The 27,832-nt window shown below is 39.9% G+C and overlaps 1 protein-coding gene across 22 annotated transcripts in view; it reads right to left on the reverse strand.

The window, feature by feature from the left end:
• The window catches only part of PTPRD (protein tyrosine phosphatase receptor type D), a 3,784,543-nt gene that overhangs the window by 284,600 nt on the left and 3,472,111 nt on the right, over nt 1-27,832 (reverse strand). For all 22 annotated transcript variants that reach the window (XM_085633482.1, XM_085633637.1, XM_085633629.1 and 19 more), the window contains 2 exons: nt 16,006-16,139; nt 11,578-11,719 (listed from right to left, as the gene is read on the reverse strand). In XM_085633482.1, coding sequence (XP_085489608.1) covers nt 11,578-11,719; nt 16,006-16,139 — 276 coding nt within the window. The remainder of the gene's footprint in view (nt 1-11,577; nt 11,720-16,005; nt 16,140-27,832) is intronic.

The following is a 27,832-nucleotide window of genomic DNA, read 5'->3' on the forward strand; positions in this document are numbered from 1 at the left end:
TTACGAACACCCGATAGCCTGTAAGTGCAAATATAGACATTGTACCTGTAAGCCACTGTGCAGTAAAGCGGCAAGTCGTTGCTTTGCGGCCACAATCTTGCACAGAAGTCACTTTTTAACAGCAACAACAAACTGCAGCACTTTAGCCAGTTGCCAGGAACATCAGACTGCACTTCTGGAACTGTCCAGACTCCATTGTGTTTGAACCCGCGTCTTCTGCTGTTGAGTCAACTGTCTGCTGATGGTTCGCAGCTTAAAGCTAAACTCTGCTTCTCTTCTCGGAATTCATCAAATCACATGAATATTTTCTCATCAGTGATACAGAGCCGCTTCACCGATTTGGTACCTGACAGGAGCAAAACTACAAGTCCCAGGGGGCGTGTGCCAGAGCCCACACCTGAGCCTGCTGCATCGGCGCCAATACTATAAAGCCTAACGAGATCCACTGTGCGGACGCGTCGGAGCTCGGAGAAGACCAGACTGGGCCCCCCCTATAACATGTAAATCATCGAGGGCTGCTCACTGTCGTGTAAGTACTCATTGAGTGTCAACAGTTCTTTGTTTGCATCTCTATTTATAATGGCGCGGCGCGATGGAAGGGGGAAGAAAGCTACGACGGGTGGCTATGTAGCCGGGTCATTAGACCAATTTATTACAAGGGCCACGTCTGTTTTGGCTCATGAGATAGCCATAACAGAGCGCCGGGACTCTCAGGACCCAGTTTTAACGAAAAGATCCTCGCTGGGGGCCCTGTCGAAGGATTGTACACCAGAGCAGTGCCAGCAAAGGGCTGTTGTTGCCGGGCCCCCGAACCGGATTAATTGTCAGTCATTAGAAGATTTGGGCAATATTTCCTTGACCGGAGAGTCGTGCCACTCGGATGCAAACATTGATAGAGTATTGACAATTCCCAATGACAGTATAGTAACTCACAATACGGAAGCCCCTGGTACCTTTTTACACCTACAGGGGCACCCCCAGGAGGTGGTTTCCAAGAGGAAGCGGGGAGGAGTTGTTCAGCGGGGAAGAAAGCCCAAGACTCCAAAACTTAATAATAATAATGACTTGGTTGTTGTGGGGCCTAAAGCCACCGAAGGCCCGTTGGAGAGCCCACCCATTATAAGCCCTCCTCATGTGGTCAATATTGTGAGCCCACTATCTATGGTGGAAGAGACTTTTTTACTGAAAATAGGTGACCTTATATCATCAGCATTGCAGCCCCTCGAGGAAAGATTATTGTTAATCGAGAAAAGGCTAACAAAACTCGAAGAACTCTCTAGGTCTAGTTTGGATTTTATAAAGGACAAAATGGCTAAGTGTGGCCAAGTACAAGTAAAGTATGTATCTGAGGGTTCTTTGGTTTCTAATCCTCCATTGACCCGCAGCCGCCCACCAAACCCTATGGACCCTATGGTGACTAGGGAAATTGCAGACGACTCAAGTATCATTATTGGACCAGAGGAACATTTAACCACAGCTTGCAAACCGATAGTAAGCAAAACCCAACAACAATCGGGAGAGGGTCAGTTGAAAACCTCAAATGGAGTGTCGAAGGGGAAATCTAATGTCGAAGATCCGAAGATTACCCTCCCATATATTGACCTACCCCCTGAAAGCTCTCCCTATGCTGTTGTTTTGGCCGGGGTCCCCAAACTGGAAAATGGTGGAACTGAATCCTATGTTGAATTGAAAAACAAATCCATTCACTGGTTGAACTATAATAGACCTCTCCCGATAAATGTTCAATGTCAAATACTATTTGCCAGAAGAGTGAGTTGGGTAGGACATAGACCCAAAGATATAGAGGAGGATTGCATTGTCATTAATTTCAAGGACAGTAGGGTGGTGGAATATGTTTGTATGGGTTACCCTAAAAACATTAGATCTAGTATCCAGACTTTGGATCTAAGTTACTTTTACCCTCCCCCAAACTATAGTGCTAACCTAGGTTACCATGGTAGAAACAGGGGATGGCGAGGCCAACAGGTTAGGCAGGGTCATAGAGAAGAGGTTGGTAGTAATTTCTATCCACCAGGTGTTTCATTAAGTAATAGATTTAGTTTACTAGATCTTGTGGATTGACTACCTTCCACCGTCCCGCCCACAGTGATAACGCGCAAGAGGCTGAGAGACACCATCAGTGGAAAGGCGGACGGGGGGATAAATCGAGCCCCTTTGATTAGTGTAGCAATAGGCCCCATTGATAGTGAAAGAGCACCCCCAGTTGATTTTGATGCAGAGGATGAGAATTCTGTTTTTTTAATGGATATATATATCCCACCCAGTAAAGTCAGATCAGACCCCGTACCAGTGATCCCCCCCCCCTTTTTGTGCCCAGTTCCCTGGATTGTCAGATAGCGAAGGGTTGGAGATAAATGTAGAGAGCGATCTGGATCTGCAATCTGGTGGCCCTAGAATACTGTCATGGAATATTGCGGGCCTCGCGGCAAAACTTGATTTGCCGAACTGGGGAGATTATATTGACTCCCATGAGATCTGTCTCTTTCAAGAAACCTGGGCCCTAAGTCTCCTCTATAGGGCAGGGTTTGTGGCATATTGTGAGCCAGCTGTCAAGGGCCCTAGAGGTAGACCATCGGGGGGTCTATGTATATGGGTGGGAACCCACCTTGGATGTGTGGTAAAAAGAGTTGACACCCACTCCCCAAATATTACTTGCATTCTCCTGACTCACAGAAATCTACCAAAACTGGCCATTATTAATGTTTATTCTCGGCCAGTCCAGTACGGAGGGACATCCCCGACTCTAGACTCCTTGGCTAGTCTTCTCAATTCCCTTTCGGGTAATGTGTTCTTTTTGATTGGTGGGGATTTTAATTGTCACTATGAACCCCTCAATGGTTTTATGAAACCTATCACCAGTGATGAGGATGCAATCTGGTTAATCCCAGCGCCCAATACATATCCGATAAGGGGGTGGACCCCATTAGTCCTTCAAATGACATTGCTTACCCTTACCTTTTCTCTGAGGGCTTGCAGTGGACGATTTCCGAGAGATAATCCAGGGCACTCTACCTTTGAGAGATTAGGCCAGGAATCAGTAATTGACTACTTCTTATCTAGTGTCGAAATTTGTCATAAAGTGGCAGATTTCAGCGTTGATCCTGTATTGAAAGCGACCATAACCCTTTGGTCATATTGTTAGATTTTTGTATGACTGAATTAGACCAAGGTCTTGTAAACCCCCCTAGAAATGATCTTACAGTGATCGATGGAGGGAGACGTATCCGCTGGAACACAATAAACCAATCCCCGGAAATAATATAAAAAATGTACAATAGTATTATCCCCCTTCTAGAAAAGGCAAGCTCCGCATCTGGTGATCCTGCTAATCCAGGACATGGCAAAGACCTGGGGAAAATCCACCAGGCAATGGTTACAACCTTGGCGCACTTCTTCTATAGTAGTAGGCCTCCCAAGTGTAAACACCGTGGAGATAAAAACCCCTGGTTCAGCAGGGGGTGTAGGGAGGCAAAGCGAACCCTGTTAGCATCTCTTAAGGGGGGCGTCAAAATGTGTGTCAGGGAAGCCAGGGCTGCTTTTAAGAAAATTCTCCTTAAAGCTAAGTCAGAATGGGAAATGGATAGATGGCAGGCTATTAAGGTTGCCCTAGATTCAAAAGACGCAAGAGCTTTTTGGAATATGATCCAAACTGGAAAAATAGAGGGCAAGACCAATATTGAACCAAATATTGGTGAGGAAGCCTGGCGTCTACACTTCAAGGAGTTATATTCAACTTTGCCAATTGAATTGAGTGAGCCTTCGGTCCGTTGCTCTACCCCTGATCCCCTATGGAATATACCATCATGTACCCTGGTTGAGGTATTATCAGCCTTGGGAAAGCTACAACTGAATAAAGTGCCAGATTCCTGGGGACCTGTACAGAAACGAACAGGTAGTGTGGGCTCCTTATCTCCAATTTTTTAATGCAATACTTCACGGTCTCCCAGCTCCTCCTACGTGGGCTGGGGCAGAGATTATTCCTATCTACAAAAAAGGGTCCCCCATTGAACTGGCCAACTATAGGCCAATTAGCCTCATTGATGTATGCCAAAAAATCTTTGCAAGGGTACTATTGGAAAGATTGCAGGAATGGATTCAAGACCATGATATCCTGACCCCGTTGCAAGCAGGTTTTAGAGCCAAAACTTCCACTATAGATCAGTTGTTCAGGCTTCAGTTAATTTACTGGAAGCATGTAGTTCTGGAAGGTGGGAGCCTGTACCTAACCTTCGTGGATTTGAGATCAGCATTTGATATGGTGGACCGTAACCAGCTGTGGAGTATTTTGCTGGCCATGGAATTTCCACCATATCTTTGCTTCCAGTTTAGACGCCTCCACGAAGGTACATTTGCTAGAGTAAGGTATGGCAAGAACGGGCAGTTGACGGCACCGTTTCCCGTTGGCAAGGGGGTGAGGCAAGGCTGTGTGCTTGCGCCGACCCTTTTCTCCCTCTTACTCAACGGGCTAATTGAAGATCTACTTGCCATCAAGGATATAGACTCCCCAAAACTGGCATCTCGTAAACTTCCCGCATTAATGTTTGCGGATGATACCCTGCTGCTCTCGAAGTCAGCTATGGGACTGCAGCGTGTGTTAAAGGGGTTTAGTCAGTTCTGCAAAAAGAGGAACCTTGTGGTTAACATCAACAAAACTAAATACATGATCTTAATTGCCTCTTCCACCAACTGTCCACACCCGATGATGGATGACAGACCCCTCGAGAGGGTCTCCATATATGAGTACTTGGGCCTCACCTTGAACGATAAAATGGGATGGGGTCCACAAATCAATAAGGCTAATCTAAAGCTAACCCAGGCTGCTGGGGGAATCTCAAAAGTCCAGAGGAGTTTCATTTGAAAGACTATAAGCCCACCGCTTGAAATTTATAAATTCCAAGCTAGGTCAGCCTCCCTATATGGGGCGGAACTTTGGGGGCACCGCCCATCTAATGCTCTCTCACTAACTGAAAATAATTTAATTAGACAAATCCTGACTTTACCAAAAAATACTCCACTGGTACCGCTAAGGATGGATTTGAATACCCTTCAAATAGCGGATCTTATCCCGTTACGTCCGTTGCTTTATTGGCGGCGGCTATGGAGCACTCCGGAGTTGGGCTGTTTCAGGGAGGAATTAAAAGCGGTAATTACATCATTGGGGGCTGGAAGTATACCCTGGCTATCATTTGTAAGGCACTCCTTCCATGCAATTGGAAGGGAGAATTATGGATCAACCCAGAAGAATTCTGCCCAGCCATTTCTAAAAAAATCTTGGCAACTGCACTGAAAGAGTACAAATTGACAAACATTTTGCAGTCAGCCAATCCCACGAGTTTAGCTTATGGATTTCTGGATTTTAAGTGTCACTATGAATTTGAGCGGGTGATGGATTCTATACAACCGTTAATAGCCAAGAAGCTGTTCCTACAATTTAGGTATGGGACACTACCGCTATATGCGATAACAAATAAGTGGGTGGGAGCGTCCCGTTGCCTTTGCCCTGGCTACCACGTGGAGGAAGAAACAATAGTCCATGTTATGCTTTTCTGCGTGGCATACAAACGGATTAGACTGAAATGGATCATCCAACTTTGTAGAAACCTGGGCATTAGGAACTACTGTGAATTTTTTAGGATCCTAAAATCTGACACCGACCCGGCTCATGTGGTTGCAATTTCGAAATTTCTTTTTTCTATGTGGTCAATACGTAGGAATTCGCTAAAACTAGACCAGACCACAAGTAACTCTGAGCCTTCTCCCTTTTTGCACCCGCCACTTTGACTAACCTTGTGTTTTCTGTGATTTTTATGGTCAGTAGGATGATATTGGAAGTAAACCTAAGAGAGTGGTAGAAGTTTTTATTAGTAGGCTGGAAGCCGACCCCGGGCTTTTTCTTTTAGATTTTTACGATTTTTCTTTTTTCCTTATTGTACGTTCTAACCTACGTAATTTTTTTAATGATGAATTTCTGTTTTTATTTACCGTAAAGGCATTTTTATTTATATACGTTTATATCCTAATGTATTTTATGATTTTCTACGTTTTATCTAGTATGGATCCCAAATTGTTGTAAATTTTTAATGTGTTTTTTTTGCATGTAACAGCCGCAATAAAGTTTCATGATGATGATGAATACTATATCATTCAGAAAGAGTCTCGAAAATGTTCACGAACAATTGCAATTTAAAATGAAATTCTATAAAAGTGTTTGCTCTCTTTAGCTTACCTATTCTAAATTGTCATTCATTAATCAGTGCAATTTCTCAGACGTTAGTGAGTCGGTTGCGTGTCAGAATAGCATCTACAGAAATATTGTCTAACATAAATGTTGTTCCTGAAATAACTCCAATGGGGTGATATTTTTGTAAACAATATTTAAGACACTATATTTCTGTTAAAGGTTACTGTGACAAGGTTATTCAATAAAAGCAAGGTGCTGTGACTTTACCTATTTAATTACTTTTCCATAATTTCTCTACAAATAAGAAATAATTGTTAAAATTAAGTTAAAAAGTAAATATGGCTTTAGTTCTTTATGGGGAGCTCATTTTGGACCATTGTGATATGTCAGAACTTGAATAATTATTAAAGTATAATCACCATTTCGAATCCACTGCTTACCTTACGTGGGAACAGTTAGGGAAAATTATTTGGCTGATTTGAGGCACTTCTGTTTTTTTTAACAAACAAAATGAGTTTTTTTATGGTTTATTAGAAGATCACAAACTGTTGGAGAGCTGCTGCTTCATCGAAGTGCCATCAGGATGACCATGGTGTGTGCAAGAAAGCACAAGTTCTAGCAGCAACAGTGAAAGTCCTTTTGAATTTACTTCTGCTGTCTATGCACAACGCATTTTATGTGGCAAGCAAGTAAAGGCTACTTGCTAAATAATTGAGATCTGGTTTCTAATGAGTGGCAATAGATAGATGAGAATTATGAGATATGGAACTGTTAACGTTTCATAGTTTCACCACATGTGCACTCATAGTCCCTGCAAGGTATTAACCAAAGATCCTTTTTCTTGAAGAAAATGATGTTGCTTTTTAAGTGGTTGTAGTATCCTTGTCCACACTGTATGTGTAATAAGAACTATAAATGCTTTATTCGTTATAAGGGAAAAACAAGGCATATGTGTCCCCTGTGATTTTTTTCAATTTCTCTATTATACTGGGCCCTTGCACACCATGGGCCCTTTGGATGCTATAGTAATCCTGAACCAGGGGAACTTGCATTAGTTTCAGCCAGTCCTCCAAATTAGAATTGTCAGAATACAGAGAACACAAGACATTCACTTTTCACTTATTGCCGAATACAGAAAGACTACTGAAATTAAGTCAGCCCCGCACAATGTTTGTATAAGAGTGCTTATTCAAACACTGAGGGCAGCCAACATATGCATGCAGCATAGTTGAAATAAATGTATAAAATCTTATTTAAAGTTATACCTACCATACAAAACGACAGGCTTGTAGACTCTGACTGTAATGTGTACTTACCATACCCACCAGCAGCAATCTCAGCACAATGTTTAAGCAAACTTATGATAGCAAATAATTAATAAACCCACCAGCACACAAGTAAACCTACTGATTAATATCTAGATTTGTCCATGGCACCATTATTACAACCATTAACATTAAGAAATTCACCATTACTGTCATATAATTACTTTTTAGAAAACACACTCATAATAAGGAGTGTTTTTATGGTGGCTATCATATGCTTAGAGTTAATCCACTTTGGCTGCTACTTATTAGTAATGTAGTACTTGTAATGAAGGCATTTTCAAAATGTAAATGTTTGTAAACAGAGAGGCAACATAGTAATAGTCATCCGAAAACACATGGCAACATCCCAAACCACTTGAGGAAAGAAACAAAGCAAAGCATATTATTGTCTTTTCTTAAACAGGTAACAAGGTCAATCAATACATTCAGGAATGCAGCATCATATAGGCAAGTCATCTTAAAGTGCAACAGTTGGTTACTATACAGCTGCTTCAATAGCAAGTCAATAGTAGGGATCTCAAGGTGGGCAGAGTGGAGCTAGGTCTGTAATCTTATGAACATCCCTTTCCGAGTGATAGACACTGAAAGCCTTTTTAATGGGAGTATGGACCAGGGCAAAAAGGTCTAAAAAATGTGCAAGATATTCATTGCCCTTACACCTGTTGTAAAGTTTGATAGAAAACAGATCACTATCCATTAAGTATAGCTCTAAGTGGTGTCAAGATTTAAAGGATTGAGATAGTGTGTGTGACATTTTCCAGATGGTCAACAGAAACAAAAGACTGTCATACCAAGGTGATGATAACTACCCTTCATCTAGATCATCAGCTGGAATTGTTAAAGGTAAAGTCTATTGTGGTGGTAAATTAAACTTATAATGTACTGCACTGTGGCAGCTGGAGCCTGTTAAGTTTCAGGTCTATGACTGCAAAATCACCATTGTGTGATGGATGGGCTTTATATTCCTCACGTCTTTTCTCTCTTTATTTAGATTGATATCTTGTGCCCCAAGAACTAAACCTTCTGTGGAAAAGAACATTGTTATAGAAAGTAGAAAATGGAGCACAGTGGACAAGTTAGAAAAAATACTGCATCAGTTCCTTCCAGACAGTTATTTCATCAGACAGAACTGGACCATAGCAAGCTTTACAACCCCCTTCTTTATGGCCAATGCCAAACTCAACCAACACATTGATAAAAGAATGGTGGCTGCTTTCCACTCTCTTTGGTTTATTTCCCTGTGCAGTGGTTATTTTCCAAACAGTTATGGTCAACTGTTCCGTCTGGTTGTGTTAGATTTCACACTTGTTTTGCATTCATTATCTATAGACTGTATGCAATGCTATTGAGAAGCAATCCTGTATATATATGAAACCATCATATAACCTGGCTTTTATATTGGCAGTCAGCATCTGCTTTACTCTCAATTAGCCAGTGAAAATTCCGCCTAAGGAATGCAGTTACCGAAGTATACTTTAAAATGGCCTGAGAAGTGCTTGCTGAAGAAACTCTTGCTATTGTCTTGCCGACTCGTAGTAGACTTTTGAATACAGACTCACATTTCACAATCTTGGCCTTGACACAATCCTGTATTGTTCAAGATGACTCAAAATAAATCGACAAGAAAAATTTAAAATGAAATAAGATTTTTGAAGTGGTTTCTTTTCTACTTAACATCCTATTTCTAGGAATAAAAACTAAATAATCTACATTGCCTTTTGGTAAGGTTCTATTTGTGTGACAAAAAGCCATTTAGACCCAAAATGTCCATAGCGTGAGAGGTCATCATCAGATTTCTTGTGGTAAACCCTAAAATATATGACCTTTCTAGATTCTTTACAAAAATCCTAGAATGTAAACATCATCTAGCTGGGGATTTGTTTTTGAAGCTGAAGACCGGTGTTTCTCTATAATGTGACCCATATTTGGAGAAATGTTAAGGTTGAGATTAAAACTATCACCAAATCTATGTGTGTCTGACATGTGGGCAATCATGCCCTATATAGTTTTTTTTCAATTATTTTAATTTCCTTTTAAAATTCATCTACACTTGTTAACACCTACTCCAACTGGTTGATGCAAACCAATAGAAAATGTCTATTTCATTTCTACATGGTTCTCTTTCTAGTATTCTATAATTGAATTAGCATGATTCTATCATAGAAGGATATCTGGTAGGCCAAACCAGAGAAACATTTTGTTAAGAAATTAATGATGTCATTTAAAAGCATTCAGGGACATTATAAATTGAATGGCAAGATGTTATATCCGTCCATAAAAGGGAATTGTCATGAAGCCTGGAGCTAACATCACCATACAGAAGCAGAACATGGTATTAATGTTCCTAGGTTAAGTAACAGTCTAGCAATGAAGATTTTGAAGAAAGATTCACATTCTCCTTTTCCGAGAGACACAGGACTTGAATACAGATTGCCTCTATGGTAGAATTGATTACCATACTGAGCTATATTATTGTGTGTCTCGTTTCAAAAATATTAAGTCATGTAGAAGGACAGTAGTAGAACTGAGGCATTGGCAGAAGCCAAGAAAGGATGTGCTTTCTTCAATCTGAATGGCATAAATTTAGAAATATCTGAATGTATCTTTTTATAAACATTCATATTTGTTTGCTTAATGGATTATTTCATTTAGAAAAGGCACATGATCTGTAGAAGAGTGGACTCAGTATACCTGAGTGTATTGAGAAAACAAACTCATTGAGATCTAACTTAAATTTAAGGGTTGTCTGTTAAACCTCAAAATGTTGGTATTGTCTGTTTTCTAGGTACTAGAACAAATGTGTACTATCCTAAAATGCATATATATATATTAATCCATGCTTTAATATTTTCTAGTCAAAAGGTAGAGTGGAAGCAACACCAACAACTTCACCAATTTGAGTTTAAGCTTGAATCAATTCTTTAAATCTTCCAGTCTCTTAGGTAAGAGAAACAGAACTAAAGGATGGAAATTATAACGTAGTTTAAATACACTTAGCAAGCTTCATTTTTATTTATGTGTTTTTTTTTTTTTTAAACAAAGCACATATGTTATAGTTCATGGTGGAGTGCTTTAAAATAAGTATGGTCCTTCTTATGTCTAGACAGTCATTCTAACCTTCATGAACATTCTCATCAAAGCAAGCACCTGCTAAGTTTCTTTCTTTCTTTTCAAACATACTCTGCATGTTTAGATGTCAGAATTCCTTTGCCTCTTTGTGTTGGTTAAAGTGCTATTCTCTTAGCAATGCTTACTCTTTGCTGGCTAAGGGCCTCATGTAGGTAGCGTACCAGTTACCACTTCTTAAATACCGAGCCGTACCGACTCGGTATTTAAGAAGTGGTAACTCGTATGTAGGTAATGAGTCGGTTATTTTTACCGATTCGTTACTAGTCGGTAATTACCGAATCGGTATTTACCGATTCGGTAATGAGGCATACCTTCCCATTGATGGGAAGGTATGCCTCATTACCGAATCGGTAAATACCGATTCGGTAATGGGGGGAACACATACAAGGGTGGCAGGGTGTCACATTGACACCCTGTTGCACCCCTGATTCGGCCATGTGTGCACATGTGGCACACATACATGCCCTAAGGGCATGTATGTATGCCACATTGCACACTGCTACGCGCGTAAAAATGCATTTACACATACATTCATTATTTACCACCAACTATAAGTTGGTGGTAAATACCGACTCATAAACACACACACACACTCCCCCTACATCTCGATTTTGCTTTCGGAATTTACCGAATCGGTAAAATTACCGATTCGGAAAAGTTACCGATTCGGTAACATTACCGATTCGGTATTATTACCGAATCGGTAATTTTACCGATTCGGTAAATTCCGAAAGCAAAATATGTCCCCCTACATACCAATGGCCAAAATACCGGTCGGTAACGGTATAATTACCGAAAATCGGCCGTTACCGACCGGTATTTGGCTACCTACATGAGGCCCTAAGTGAGATATCCTTCAAATAGTCTTCTTGCAAAAACACAAGAACCAGAAAAAAATTAAGAAGGAGGAAGACCTACTTGACTGCATCGTTCGGGCTGAGATTTCTGCGGTGGAAGCACCAAAACCTAATGTAGAGCGGGCAGCGAGGGTGAAATAATAGAGGCTGTTTGGCTTTAGTTCTTGCAGGCGGTATGTTGTTGTTGGCTCAATGGTGATGCGCTGCAAAAGAAATTTGGTATTGTTGTTAATAGAACATGAAGCCGAGAGCAAGTCTGCTTTTGGAGATAGTATCAAGGTATTTTGGTTATTGTACCATTTGGGCAAACGCTCTTTTCTAGTAAACTGACAGACCAGCAGCAAGTCTGATATTTTCTGACAACTTATTAATCTGACTTCAAGGGCTCTCAGCATATACATTTCCATGCACACAATCCATGGAGAGAGAGAAGCTTGTTATACATGTGTTCTTGTTCATGTGTCTTGTTCACGATTAACATTCAATATATTACATCTCTACGATTACGGTTTTCTTCTAAAGTAACACTCTCCTCATTTTACAACCTTTTAAGTTCTTGTCAGACCACAATTGAACACACAATTTAAATCTGTTGCTGTAGTTAATATTTGTTTGTATTACTTCATTAGAAAAAGAGTTCTAAATCCAAACATGCATTGATTCTAAGAGTTTGAAATCCTTTCTATGTCACATCAATTCAAGCCACCTCCTGTAGGCATTTTAAGTCCAATATAAAATAATGTTCGACTTTGGAATAACAATAATACAAAGGTGTGGCTCTATGTAAAAATACAGATAAAATTAGGGTTGAAGCATACATTGTTCTTGGATAAATCTGTTATACATTTGTCATTGTACCCTACATTTCCCTCTAAAAATGATGCTGAATTATTCCCAGTATCAAAGATTTCATCTATCAGAAGTGTTTGGCTCAGACATAATTTCATTTTTTTCCCATTGGTTCATAGATTGTTTCCAGAATTTCATTTCATAATTAATTGCCTGCTGGCTTACTCCTTGGATGCCCCTCTCTTGAACTAAATGTAGCCTTGTTCCTCCCCAGAAGCATTAGCAATGACATCAGCATCTTGTAAAAAACAAACATATTGCTTCCAGTTGATTTAAAGGATATGATAATTATGGATGCAGCATCTCTCCCTATTACTGAATCCTCATAACTAATTATCTAATTTAAAATGTATAGGACTGTCTGTCTCTTTCCAATGCAATATTTGCTCATAGACATTGGTCTACAGTCAATACCATAAGCTTGAACTTTGCAGTTAGGAATTGTTAGCTTAACCAAACCTTTCGATGGAATTAAGATGGACTTAGAGGAAATCTACACACACTTGCTCATATGCACTAGTTTCCACCTCACTAGTTAATGTGCCACTGCCTTAGATTAGGTTCACATACACCAATAGGGTGAGACAATGTGTACTTGCGTGGAAAGGCAAAAAATCAGTTTAGAGTTCTAGAGTGCAACTGTCTATATCAAGACCTCCTTTATAATCAGCGTTATTCTGGCCTATAAGTAACCTAAAACAGGTCTCAGAGAGAATTAATGTGTTTCTTTTGCCTCTTAGGACTATAAAAAATCTGTTTATACAAGTGCTGTGGAAGAAAGATCCTAATTAATAAATATTTTACCTACGATTTTATGCCAATTAGACGAAACCCAATCAATTGTGGTTGGTTTACTTGGTAAATGACTGAATGGGCTTGATGAGGTCATTAGTGATTAGCCAAGTTTTATACCTGTAATTTTAGTTATAAACTATAAACCTCATTCAAGTGGCACTAGATTAATTATTACAGGCCCCTATACTTTCCTATCACTCACTGAACACTCTCTGGTCCAGAAGAAGTGCGTGGGATCTCCTCCTGAGACCAATCATTGCACGAAACATGTCGACCTCTAAACATGCCCATTAGGGGTATGCCATATGTTTAGCTACCGAGGGCCATTACTTTCCTCAAGCAGCACAACCTTTTGTTTCTTTACTGATGACAGATGGGCTTTTCTCTCAAGAAACTTACTAGTTACCACTCCAGTCATCTTTTAACCTCACGTTAGAACACCACTGCCACTCACACCCTCACGCACCCTTATGGCTTTATCTTAAAAAGATCTCCAAAAAAGTGACCCTTTGGGGGACCCGTAGGGAATTGCAGCGCCGACCCGACAAGGAGCCCCACCCAATGATGAAGCATGACATCCTTCGGGGTGTGTGAGGGCACAAAGATCAGGACACACTGTCCCCAGCTATCATTATTAGAACGACTGTAGTCTCATTCTCTACTTCTCTCTCATAGGAACAGTGACTCTCGTGGGATATTAGTCTAATCTTCAGGAGCACAAGTCACTGGACCTTCATTTAGCTCCTTGTCCCCCTCTCTCCTTTTTTTGTTGTGTCATTAGTGATTGTCCAAGTTTTATGCCTGTGCTTTTAGTTATAAGCTATGGTGAAACACCTGCCCTATAAAATTGCAGGTAACACCTCTGTGTTCAGTGCATGGTAAACAGTAAAACTAATTTCTACAAAAAAATGAAAGGTTATCATTACTTATTTCTAAAATATAGTTTTGTAACACAGACCTCACAGACTATATTCTCTCTTGTAAATCCACCACTGAAAATAGTGGTCATCCTCTCTGTTAGTTGGATAGTTTTGGGTAACTAAAGACCGCTATGGTCCATCAGTATAATGTAAAACCCTTGTGTACTGTAGAACTGTAGAACACAGGAACAATAGTATAATAGCACTAGCACAGCATACATGTCTTTTAGAAGTGATAAAAGTGAGCTCAGCTGGATAAGAGAAAGCGTGAGATGGGAGAGATCTTGAGGGTCTTTTGGGAAGACAACAGGCTCTGGGCTAAGCACATTTCCAATAGAAGATAATTCCAGAGACTAGACGTGAGACTGAAGAAAGTTTTCTGAAGAGTCTAGACTTCTTCTGTTCTTTTAGTTATCCAAACCGACATGAGCCGGTCCATGTGTATCCATGTGATATATAATATTAACTGTATTGGAAGGACTCAATTGCTTCACAATTCATGATTTTACAAATGTTTGCTGATATGAACTTAACTCCAGTACTAAGTATATGTACATGATAATATTTGTCCCTGTTAGTTGATTTAGTAGCTTCTCCAGTCTGGTTTGGAATCCATAAAGGCATTCGCTACCTACATCCAGAAGGCTGGAACAGTTGTTTACTGTTTTCTGACAGGAGAAGGAATGTCAGATCTCATAATATTTTTAATCAAGCCAATAAAAGCACAGTTAATTTACATTTAAAATAAGAGTGATTTATTGATTGAAAGATTGTGTTACGGCATTACAATTGGAAATTAGGATCCATATTATGTTTTTATCAGTTATTATGAAATTTATTTTAAAATGACTCATAATATTACTTGTAAAATATGTACTTGTATAATAATGTCAGAGTGTAAAGCTACCAACACTGTCTCAACATGGGTTGTGCATTTATCGAAAATTGACTTTAGCTTGAGAAACTCCCAAAATGACCCATGTTGGTGCATTGTCTGCTTGGTGGCTGAGAGTTGAGCCACCAACAGAAAGGATGAGTCAAGGCAACAGAGAGAATATACATGCAAAACTTTTAAAGAAACCGGCAAATACATACTAAAATATGGTATAAGCATTGATAAACTACAATAATGGTAAATAAAATTACATAAGTGCTGATGAGAAGTGGAGAAAGAAAATGATGTCAATAACAGATGTTGTCATCTCACAGAATGATAGGAGTAAAGGAACTGAAATTGCCATCCCCTTTACCCTGTATACATCCCACCGATAACATCAAAGGAAGTAACGTCACATTACCTTTGCCATCGAAATATAACAGGATGTTGTGAAAAATTCTTCAAAAACAACAACAGCTAAGCTGCAGATCGTCGCCATAAATGTAGTGGGCTGGCCCCACGTGTGCAGGATGTACAAGTAGACGCTGTAGACGTGGCCAGGTAGGAGTAGATGATGTTTATTGAGATCTTAGGTGTAGAAGTAGTAAATCCAGAACAGGCTCCACAATAGGCCCCAACATAGGCCCCAGCATTAGCCCCACCAGGAACAGCCTCCTAGCTGCTCAGCCCATCTTCCCAACTGTCTCAGTCCCACACAGTATCCAAGCATTCCACCCACACTAACATTCTACGCGGAACACTGACACTGGCTGAGCAGCTAGGTACAGAATGAAGGGAACATAATAACATGACCTGAGGATACTACACACACCTTACCAAGTCTTATTTTAAAAGGAAAATAGTCCAGATTGTTTAGCATTATCCATTATCCTCTCGAGAGAAGAGGAAACTGGGATACAGTACACAGTGGTGTCACATCCATTGTAATATCACAGGGCTTCCTTTGTAGAAAAACACTATTACTGATTCTGATAAAGCACTGCAATGCAGCGTAATAAAAAATCCACCAAAGAGTATCCTTTCTTACCTTCTCTACATTGTCTCCATCTTTGTAAACCAGTTCATAGCTTATGATAGATTCAGTCCGTGGGGGTGTCCAAGACAGTAATATGCTTGTTTCAGATTCAGGTTCTGCTTTAAAGTTAAGGGGCTGACTTGGAACTGAAAAAAATTAAACATGTGACATGTTACAAATGTTTGCCTTTTTCACCATTTTCGTCTAGCTGCTTTTTGAGTATACACATTTAGCTAGATATTTTTAACCGGGTCTAGACGTATGGCTAAATATTGTCTGTAATTTAAGTGTTCAGTCATTCTGTTGAAAATCATCAGGTCACCTATGCAGTCGCTTCAATTGGAAAAGTGATTTGCAAATATTGAGTTAAATAGCTGCAAACACTAGTACAGCAAACAAAAAGATCAGTAGTTCTAATGGATAGGATGGGTAAACGTCAGGTGTTGCAAAGCATGGACTCAAACGCCAACATGTGGAAAATAACAGCCAGCTTCTTCTCATGATGCCACTAGTCTGGACTCCATTCAGCAAACCCATTCAGATGACTTTCTGGTTTGACAGGTTCAATTTATTACTTTAAAAAATACATGCGAGTTTCCCTTTGACATGGTGCGTTGAGAGCCTATTCAGTATGGAGACCAAGACAACATATGACTAGATTTATACTATCTTCTTTACCACACACAGAGCTACTGCTGCATTCAAGAGTATCCTTTTCATCCAGAGTATACTACTTGCTACAATGTATTCTTTCGTTGCTGCAATATGAGTTTTCCCACCTTCTGCAATCTCTTCATTGATAGGATAACTACCTTAGTCACAATCTACCTTGATGCCCATTGGTGTTCAAATCCTTGCATAGGCTTTGTTCTTTCTGTGATGTTGCAACTACCTCGCCATTCCTATTTTCTACTCAGGGACCTCTCTGGTAAATAATTAGACTCTTGACTGCTCTGTAAAGTAAAACAGCGCCATACACTCAGCCGCGGTCGGTAGTAGGAGTAACTGCAGGGCGGTGACGTGGGGAGGGGGAGGGGCAGGGTGGGGAGTAGTAAACTATGGATTACGGAGGTTTACAGGTAAGTTAACATATAAATTAATAAAACGAATTTCGTTGCGTGCACTGCGCGATGCAGTGCACGCAACGAAATTTGTTTTATTAATTTATATGTTAACTTACCTGTAAACCTCCGTAATCCATAGTTTACTACCCCCCACCCTGCCCCTCCCCCTCCCCACGTCACCGCCCGGCAGCTACTCCTACTATCGACCGCGGTTGCATACACTACATACAAATATTTGCAATGTGGTTGAACCACTGGTATGACTTTTAATCTATATATTTCTTTCATTGTGACAGTTCACATATTGAAATATTAAAACATGCATGCTTGATAGATTTACAAAAATATGACTATTTGTTTAAATATTTGTGTTTCCTTAGGAAGGATCATAATTTTAGTTAGATTGCATGCAGAAAATGACCTACCAGAAAATGCCACTTGCCCTTTCCAATGTGAATGTATGGGACCTGAACTGGCAGCAAGGTGCACTGGTTGGCAAATTAACAGAGCCCAACAACCAAAAAGGACAGTCCAAGAGCAGTACAGCTTCTGGATTGCTTCCATGGAAAGCCCACTCATTGTGATATGTTGACAGCTTCTTCAATCCCATCCTTGGTGTTGTTTCATTGTTGATGTTGGTGCTCTGGTATCGTGGTCAGTTATTGTGTGAAGTGGTTGAATTTTATTGGCATTAGTCCCCTCTCATCCAAGGTCGGACTGGGACAAAAAAATAGTCCCAGCACCAAAATAAAAGTAACCCCCATCAGCAAACCAGATAGCTCAAAAAGTGGCCCATATATGTAAATCAGGCCAGTTTTTATCTTGTAATGACACGCTGTATAGGTGTTCTACAAGGTATGGGAGACTGTATGCATTTTTGTTTGCTTCAGGCAATGCTTGTGGTTCTATCATGTAAATCAATTGTAAAATCAAGCCCAACTGTCCATAAAACAACTCCACAAACTGATCAAAAACCAGTCCACACATTGACCTGTCAGACCAGCGCTCCGGGCACTGCCGGATTGTCCTATAGGCCAGTTCGACCCTGCTCTCAGCCCCTCCCCACTTCCGTTTCCTTCCAGCCCATCAAACCTTGCTGGAAATACTATAGTGTGCATGAGAGCACTTATAATGTGTACAGCGTCTACCACAAACCTATATTCAAAAAAAGACTGCGGATGGAAAGGAACTACAAGCCTACAGAAAATACTCATACTACTGGGCGTGAAACGGCATTGCTTAAAAATCATTAAAATAATTTGTTGATAATGCCCTTCTTGTTATTATCGAAAGTAATCTCTGTAGAGCCACAGAATGCCAGTTATTAAGTGCCCGTCTGCTGTTGTGAAGTTTGCTTACACTGATAAAAGCATCTATTATTACTGAAAAAGGAATCCGCCAGGGGACACCAAACATTGTTAGCGATGTGCTAAACAGCAAAATGAAGAGTTAACACTCAAGCGTGCAACAGAAAAGAAAATGGACGGCCAATTCACAATACCTGTAACATTTATTAGCTTTTTCATCGAACAATAGGCCGCGGGATTAGAAAAGGCTTGCAGAAGTACCGCGCTTCTGTCAGTTCTTCATAATGAACAATAATTCTATCTCCAGAGATTCAATGAACTTTGCAGAAAGGTATTTCCCTGTTACGCATCTGCCCAGTCCTGCGGTAAAGGCCATTGCTAATCTGAGCACGCAGGCTGCCAGCACGCCCCATCATCCTTTGTTGCTGTGCTTATTAGCATGATAAATGAGTTCGGAAAGATTTCCCTGCATTTGCGTCTTCCAAAGATCACTGCAAACTGCGGAGATGTTCAGCGGAACAGAAAATTAATAAAATGCCATCAAAATGGGTGCAGAGTTTACCCTGCTGAAGTCCACCAACTTTTGAGACTTGACACCTCATTCAGCCAGAATTCTGTGCGAAGGTAATGCATTATTTATTGTAAATCGGCATTGCACTAAAACAATGTGTGTACAACAAAAGGGACTCCCCCTGCAGCCGTAAATAACAAGCACTGGCAAAACCGATAGGTCTGAATTTGAGAACAATGCTATTTTTTTTATTCACTTGTTTTTTGCAAACCTATGCAATAGACATTTAAAGTGTGAAAGTGATATAAAGTAAAAATGCCACCGTCTAAAATTTGTGTTCGTGTTTGCAAATAAAAGAAATAAAAAATGAACTGTTACATGAATTGAAATCAGAATTTGGCCTACTAGCCTGGGCAAGGTCAAAATGGCGGCATTCACAGTGAAGGGAATCAGTGGTTGAAGAAGGCCTGACCCACTACTGCGTGCTGTAGGGTATGGTAGGCGGAAGCAAAATGTGAATGGCACTTGAATATATATTCAAGTATGATAATCACGGAGCAGGGAAAAGGAGACTTATGACATACTTGAACACAGTCGGGCAGATCCGTTTCAAGGCGAATTAAATCTATGCATTGAGATTGCAGCACCAATCAATGAAAAAAAAGCTGTGAAGAGCAGAAACCACATAGAAGGGAAAGACTCTCTGGGTCAAAGGAAGCATTGGACGTCAGACCATCACGTTTTAGTAATTCTTTTTTTGAGCATAAATGGGAATACAGTGTGCTCACAATAATAGAATTCACTAAATAAATGCAAACCCAATTTGGGCTACATATGTAGTATTGGGGATTGGAGGAACCCATTACTTTGGGTGGTTAGCTGTGTTTATGGGGCAACATCCCTCCTCAACCCCCATTTTCCTTGCCTTTGACTCTGTTCAGTTCAAATAACTTTATTAGAGTCAATCGAATCATAAAAGTTTACATACATACATTAAGTAATTAGATGAAAAATGCTTAGGGAAATTTTGTGCAAAGGGAAAAGAAGCTCCTACCATTCTGCAACACATTTATACAAAATACAAAATATTAAAAACCCCTAAAATCTCTAAAAACTTAAATTCATTTTAGGATTCATAGTGTTTCCTGATTAAAAAAGCAATTCTGATGAAGTTAAGCACAGCGCTGCAAATAACAGCAGTAGCTAGTGACCGCAAATAATTAAAACCCTCCTGGTAAGAGCAGGGACGAATTTCCTTTAAAACAGGCTTGATAAAACGTGCCCTTGGGTCTTTATAAAGTGTGCAAAACAACATAAAGTGCATTGTACTCTGATGGGCTAAATTATTGCAAGGACAGGGGGTTAGGCTCTTACACCAACCCGCCTGTTTAGGAAAAGCCACAAGAAAGTGCAATATGCAAAGATGAAGTCTAGTCATAAGGAAACGCTTGTGAACATGCATGGTAAAAGACAAGTAAAATTCCTGTTGGCTCTGAGAGTCACAATCTGGTGTTCCATTATCCTGGTTAGACATAAACAGTTCAGTTCGGAATGCTTTTTTTATAACCTGTTTCATGTTTGATTGGATACCATCGGGATTATCATAATAATTTTCCAAGCCTATTTTATAAAAAGTATCCTTAACATAACGAAGCCAGGGGAGTGACACTGTGTTATCAAGATTCATAGAGTCTCTAAGGATACTCCTTGAGAATAATAGGTCCTCCGACGTCCAGATTTTACCCCATAAAATCGATAGGGCAATATTTATCCTATCTTTCACATAATCCAAACCTACTTCAGAGTGGCAAAAACGTGTTGGAGAACTGCGGGGAATCATCAATAATCTTTTTAAAAATGTATTCTCTAAAATCTGAATCTGGGAACTTTTGTGGTAACCCCATACTGCTGCACCAAAGGTGGTTACCGATAGACATTTTAGTTTATATAAAGTTATCATTTCAGCTACCGGCTTATGTCCAAGCATACAAGCAAAGCGAAAAAGCCCCTCTATTGTTCTGCTAGTTTGTTGAGTCCTAGCCACAATTAGGTGTTCCCAGTTTAATTTATTATTAAAACATTCCCCAAGTAGGTAAATTTTGACACTTTTTCAATAACTTTTTCCCTTACTACAAATGTCATTGTTTTTGTTTGGTTGGGGCCGCATACCATAATAAATGATTTGCTGAAATTTACCTTTAGGTCCAATGCCAACATATATTCAGTAAACGCATTCAGACATTTTTGGAGGCTATTGGCTGTTAAGGTCATCAAGACTGTGCCGTCTGCATAAGACAGTAATGGGACCTGTTTGCCTTCTATGATTGGGAAGTTCAATTTCTGTTTTAACAAGAATTGTTCCAGTCCATTTGTGTATATTAAGAATAAAAAAGGGGCCAAAATGCAACCCTGGCGTACCCCCTCAGTAGAAGCAATGGGCCTAGTCATTTCTCCCGCAGGACCAAAACGGATAGCTACGGTGGTAGATGCGTGTAGCCTACACAACAGGGTAATAAGGGGTTCTTCGAAACCCATATTTTCCATCAGTGTCCACAACTTCCCAAGGCTCACTGTATCCAAGGCACAGGACAAGTCCATGAAGGCCAGGTGGATCGACCCCCCCCTGGCCTTCATGTACTTGCCCATAATCATGGACAAGTTGAGGCATTGTTCATTGGTTCCCATCCCCTTCCTGAAGCCGTATTGAGTATTAGAAATGAGTCCAGAGGCATTGGTCATTGCTTCCAAACGTGCAAGGATTACCCTCCCCATAACCTTGCACGTAGCATCAATTAAAGAGATCAGCCTGTAACATGTGGGGTCATTCCTGTTACCTTTTTTAAAAATCGTGACTACCACTGCATTTCTCCATGATAATGGGATACGACCCAAACCATACCATTTGACTCAATATGGCCACTGGCTGGGAGAATCGGAGGATACAGGAAGGAAAAGCACTTTTTGTCTGGACAATCACAAAGGTCCACTGCAAACAGTAATAACAATGAGGATGAAACTAAGGATGTTACACTGTTGGACCAATTAAGAAAATTGTGAAAATTAACTAACCCAAGATCCTAAAATGTTACAAGAGTGGACGTTCTGATCGTGATAAAGGAAACTGAAAACATCATGGATTGGCTAGAAACAAGACCAGATCATAGAAAGGAAGTTATTGATACATTCATGAGGGATATGAATGAAATATTGGAAGAAATAAAATTGTGCAAGCAGGAAACAGTTCTGGGAAGATTATGAAAGGGGCCATATTTTGAAATTCAATAAGAAATATGACTCCCTTTATTGAGAAGAAGGAATAAATCAGGACCAGACTAGTACCAGAGTTGAAAAGGAACCAGAATTACGGAAGCAATATGTCCAAGGGAGAGACAACTACGAAGAACGTATAACAATAACCCCCCCTCCCCCAACAAGAAGAAGGGGATGAGAAAGCAGAGGTAGTGGAAGCAAAGGAACAGGAACATCACTAGCAGCCCCTGTGGGATTGAACAAGAGGGGCAAATCCCACAAACAATGATGGAAAGGGTAAATAAAACTATCATGAATTTATCTACTAAACACCCACTTCAGATGAGGAGGAGGTTATGAAACTTGGTTTGTCTTTTTGCTCCACTATGAAATTTTACTATGTGCAAACTAGAATAGACCTTTTTAAACTATTACGGAAACTGAAACTGATATTGAAAACAAGACCATGGAAGTACCAGAGAAGTACATCGTGAAAATAAGTTATGTTGATTTGCTTACAACACTGCACAAATTACATGGTGGTCCTGGGATTGATAACATGATGAATTGGAAAGAACAAGGCTTATTAGAAGAAAAAGAATAAGAGCATATTAAATGTGACTTTCCACACATCCCAATGCTTTATCTCTAACCTAAAATACACAAAGATGTAAACAATCCACCAAGTAGGCCTATTGTTTCATCTATTGAGTGTCTTCTTGAGAACAATTTTTAGGTTTGTAGACCACTTCATCAGACCCCATGTGTCAGCCTTACACATGGGGTCTGAAATAAACGATTTCTCAACTAAAATATATGACATAACAGAGGAGCAGTATAATTTACCAATGACACTTGATGTAACATCTTTATATACTAGCATTAGACATGAGAACTAATTAAGAGCAATTAAACATGTTCTCCGGGAGAGACCTATATGTTTTCTATCACATACCAATATGCAGTTGGAAATCGCAAAATACTGTTTAGAAAACAATGTCTTCATGTTTAATAACATTCTATATAGACAAAAGCAGTGGGCTGCAGTGGGCGCTTGTTATGCCCCAAGTTACGCCGGGCTCATGATGGAATGGTAGGAAGAACAAGTGTCCATTACAGAGGAGAAACATGAGGGGTTTGATCATGTGGTACTATGGCTTCGGTATATAGGTGACCTGTTTATTCTTTGGCAAGGAACACAGGACATATCTGAGAAAATTGTTCAAAGTCTGAACAACAGTTTGCAATTTAAAATGAACATCCGATATTAGTAACGACAAAATCCCTTTCTTGGATGTTCAGATTCAGAAATGGGAGGGTATAATTACCACTCTTCATAAAACCAACAGCAGGTAATACTATTCTCCATGTCAGTAGTGATCACCCAGAAACCCTGAAATGGAGTATATCTTATGGAGATCTCTTAAGGGCCCACAGAAATTGTGGTACAGAATAAGCTTTTACTGAAGATCAAGAGAGTATGATTTGCAATTTAGAAAGAGAGGTTATCCCAAATGGGTCTTAGACAAAGCAGTCAGGTGAGTCAAAGAGAAAACTAGGGACTCTATATTGTTTGATGATAAGGCACTAAGAAAAACAAAAACTGAAGAGGGGATCAGATTTGTTACTACATCTAATGACGCTTCTAATAACATGAGGCACATTTTATCTGCCCCTTCATCTGCAGTCTACTAAGCCCATCATGGATTTCTTGAACTCTTAAAAAAAGTTGTTTATAAAAATGGCTACCACTAAGGTACTCTAGGTTAGCCACTTTCACCCACACTCAAGCCAACGTATTTTAAGTGTGTCTTCTACGTACTTGGCTGGAGCACTCAAGAGGAGGAATATCACCAGAAGGACCTGAGATAACTGGGGAAAGGGAAGATCAGTGGGACAAGACAATGCACACCAGTTCATTAAAAGTGTGGGATTAAAAAATAGTGTACTAAAGTGAAGGAAAGGGTTCAGAAGAGAGGGTCAGCAGTACATAGTGTGTACAAAATATGAAGGGAAAGTGAACCAACATTAATAGCAATACTTTTTGAGGAGACTGGAAAACATCCCCGACATTTACACTGGCCAATAGAGAGATGTATGGCTTTAATATTTGAGGTATTTTCACATACAGGAGGAACTTTTCCCAACATCAGATGAGATAACAATTGTTTAGAGGTTTGACTCGTGGTCTGTTTTTCTATACACTATCAGACCCAAGTTCTAATTAGATAACAGCCAACAGACAACAATATCAGCAAGGAAATGAGCTACTAATTGAATCGCTATCACAATACAGGGTTATCTTGACATTTTAACCTTGTACGCACAATCTTAAAGGGGAAAACAGAGATAAAGAAAAATGGGTCTTTTGGAGTGTGGTAGATATAGAGCCTTCCCCCCAAAACTGACAATTTGCCAGTTTTCCACTGACAGAGCTTCAACTGGCTCAATCGTCGGAAATCGTGGTCGTTGTAAGACCATCAGTCAATACATGTCAGAGGTCTCACCCTATTTAGGCAGTATTCCCGAATTCAGGATTGCCAGGTTTGGCAATGAAAGCCTGCTAGCTGCAAACAAGAAACATTAGAATTTACCACCCCCTCTCATAGAGCATCAGGGAAATTGATTTTGTTGTTCTTAAATAACAAACTATCATTTTGGGAACGTATCAAAAACTAAAATCACTGCCTATTGGCCATATCATACATGGAGTCTGCTCAGCAAAGTACCAGGGCTTTCAATTGAGCAGCCACACCAGAGCCTGAGTGGAAGCTATGGAGATCCCCACAGGTAGGAGGAGATCTCTAAATCCGGTGGGAAGTCTACTTCAGGATCAAGTCTAGCATTGTTTCTGGCACAGACTATATCACTGCATTTACCGTTAATTAAGTACACTACTGAACATCTGTCAGTTCCTAACTGTGGCCAAACTAAGCTGTTGCAAGTGTAGTGATGCAGTAATAATCTGATCAGTTTGAATAGTGAGTCAATAGGAGGATGCTAAATCCGTTAAAATCTAAAGATGGAAGGTACTACCGCATAAAGTTCATACCTGAAACGATATGGCATTCGTAATGATCTTTTCTGTATGAGAAGAACATATTCTAAAGTTGTGTTAATGGCATTCACTTAAATAGTATGCATCTCTACACCTGACACCATCCTATAGAAAGGCATATCTACATCCATCAACCCCTCGTCCCCATCCTTGATTAATATAATTCTGAATCTCTGTATCAAATTATGTGTACAAAGGTTCGCAGACCAAATGCTTCTATACAAACTGTGTGTCCTGGGTGTCAGCAATGATATGGACAGGGGTTAGCAATCATCTGGACAAGAAAGGCAAGCCAAACTTAGTCAGTCCTGAGGGTAAACACCAGTTTGGAGTTGCTTTCAATGCATACCCAACTCCAAATTTTACTGTGACATTCTCTTTGGTCAGCTCAAAATTGCTACCCAAATCCTTCCTGAAACTAGTGCATGTGATGCAGTGGCTTAGATAGTGGATGTAGCAGGATAAAGGTCTGGCCCTATTTCAAAGTTTATCTATTATTCCTACCTTCATATGTCACTGTGAATGCCACTGGGCCCACAGAAAATAAAGACTTTTAGTCCTATTGCTAAAAATACCTCTGTCATGTCATTTTTGATCCTGTCACTGTAGCAGCCTTCACACGGTAACCCCGTGGTAAAGGACTACAAATTGTGAAAATGTACTTTGTAGAAAGCACCTGGTGAGAGATAAGCTGAGGTGATACAACACAGTAGGTAGTTTCCATAATTTAGAATTGGCAATTGGATAAGAAAATACCGCATTACGACATGACATCTGATGATGAAGAAAAACATAGAACTTAATGAAGAGGGGAGGAACCTTGTTGGGCAGATGCAGTCATGTTGCCGCTAGGCACGCACCCAATAAAATTATAGGGAAGCATACCCTGTACACATAATGTTGTGAAATCTAGCTATGAACAATGCCATAAAACAATTCAAATATGATTTAGCCAGTATGGGAAGTTACCAGCTAAATTTGGGTCACGAGTAATGTGCAAAAATCAAACCATTGATTTTTTCTTCAAACATTTCCCCAGGATGAATCTGGGAAAATATGCATAGGAAAATGATTTTGGAAAGATATTATTTAGTCACACTCTTTAACCCGAGAGATTAGTGCATTTTAAGAACCTGAAATATACAAAAGGTAACAAATAATACGAAAGCAGTGGAGCAGGTATGGGCCAAGGAGACATAACAGCTCAAATTGGGCAAGTTGAGATTGGTTAGATATGGTGTTGAGGCAGGGACAGCTGTGATTTTGTCATTTTAACCAAGTTTTAGTATCTGTGGAGAGACTGGCATTAATTGTGGGTTGCTTTTAAAGCAGGCCTCAGGGGAGTAGCCTGGTTTTAATCATTTTCTGCAAGTGAGGAAAGTCCGTGGTATTTATAGATTTGGGTGGAGGGGGTTTAGAAGGAAGTTGCTGTATCAGAGAAGGTTTTCCTTTATGAGAGATGAGTTTTAATTTAGTTATTCCTAAGATTAGCAAGTATACACTGCTCATACCTCTTTGGCCTAATGAAATGCTGATGAGCTCAGTCAGAGAGGAGTGATTGCAATGGATGGATTCGTAAGCAAGGCATTCTTGGGTCATACCTAGAGACTTCTTGCATTTTAAGATCAGAGATTTAGGTGATCATGGTGAAAGCTTATGTATAACACTGTTCAGAAACATGTTTTAGATACTGGTCACTTGAAAAGATTGCAAACCTTAACATGATCGGACCCTATAAATGTATTTCTTCGTCATCATTTACATCATACAAACCTCTGGTAGGTCAGTTTTTTCTATAAGACACATCTTGTTTTATTCAAAGAGGAACATGACTAGTTGATGTATAGAAAAAAGTTCAGGATTCCATTTAATGTATGAAATTATAAAAATGAAGCTCTTAATTTGTTTCCCACTGAGAGATTGCAAGTGGCACCAAATAGAACACGAGAGTGCAACTTGAGGTAGGTATAATGTCACTTGGAGCCTGGAGGTGGAATACTCCAAGCTATTTTCAACCACCCCATGTTATCTACTGTCCTAAAATCCTCTTCCCCTGCTCTGTTGATTTCATGTAAATTCTGCACATGGGGAAATGAGTTAAGGATTAGCAGAGCACTATAAAAATGTCTCAAATGAATAGGTGAATGACTGATAAAAACACTGCATTGCATTTTAAAAATAACACCCTTTTCCACAGCCTTATTGGCCTCCTCATTAGATTCAGCCAATCAAAGACACAAAATATACTTGGCATCCAGCCAGCCTCATAGTTCAACCTTGCTAGCAACCATTGTTTCCATAAACTACAAAACATAAACCTGGCTTCCTGCTGCCTCCCACACCACCCTTGATAACTCCCCTACTCCTGCCATATTGACTAAAACTAAAACTAAATGATACCTGCCATCATGCAGCCATCCACCACTACCCGCTGTAACTCAAAACTCCATCCCACCTAATATTTCAAATATGTAATACCAGGCTTTCTCCCATTTGCATGTTGCCTGCCTCTCCCCGCTCAAAGCCCTGCTCTAGAAGGTGTTACTGTATTGAGATTGGCTATTTGGGAACTGCATCATGGCAATCTGGCATTCTATTTCTGTGCAGACACACAGCTGATAGGGATGATGTCAGTTGTTAGTCCTCCCAT

The sequence above is a fragment of the Triturus cristatus genome, chromosome 2_1, assembly GCF_964204655.1.
Source record: "Triturus cristatus chromosome 2_1, aTriCri1.1, whole genome shotgun sequence".
Taxonomy (NCBI): Eukaryota; Metazoa; Chordata; class Amphibia; order Caudata; family Salamandridae; genus Triturus; species Triturus cristatus.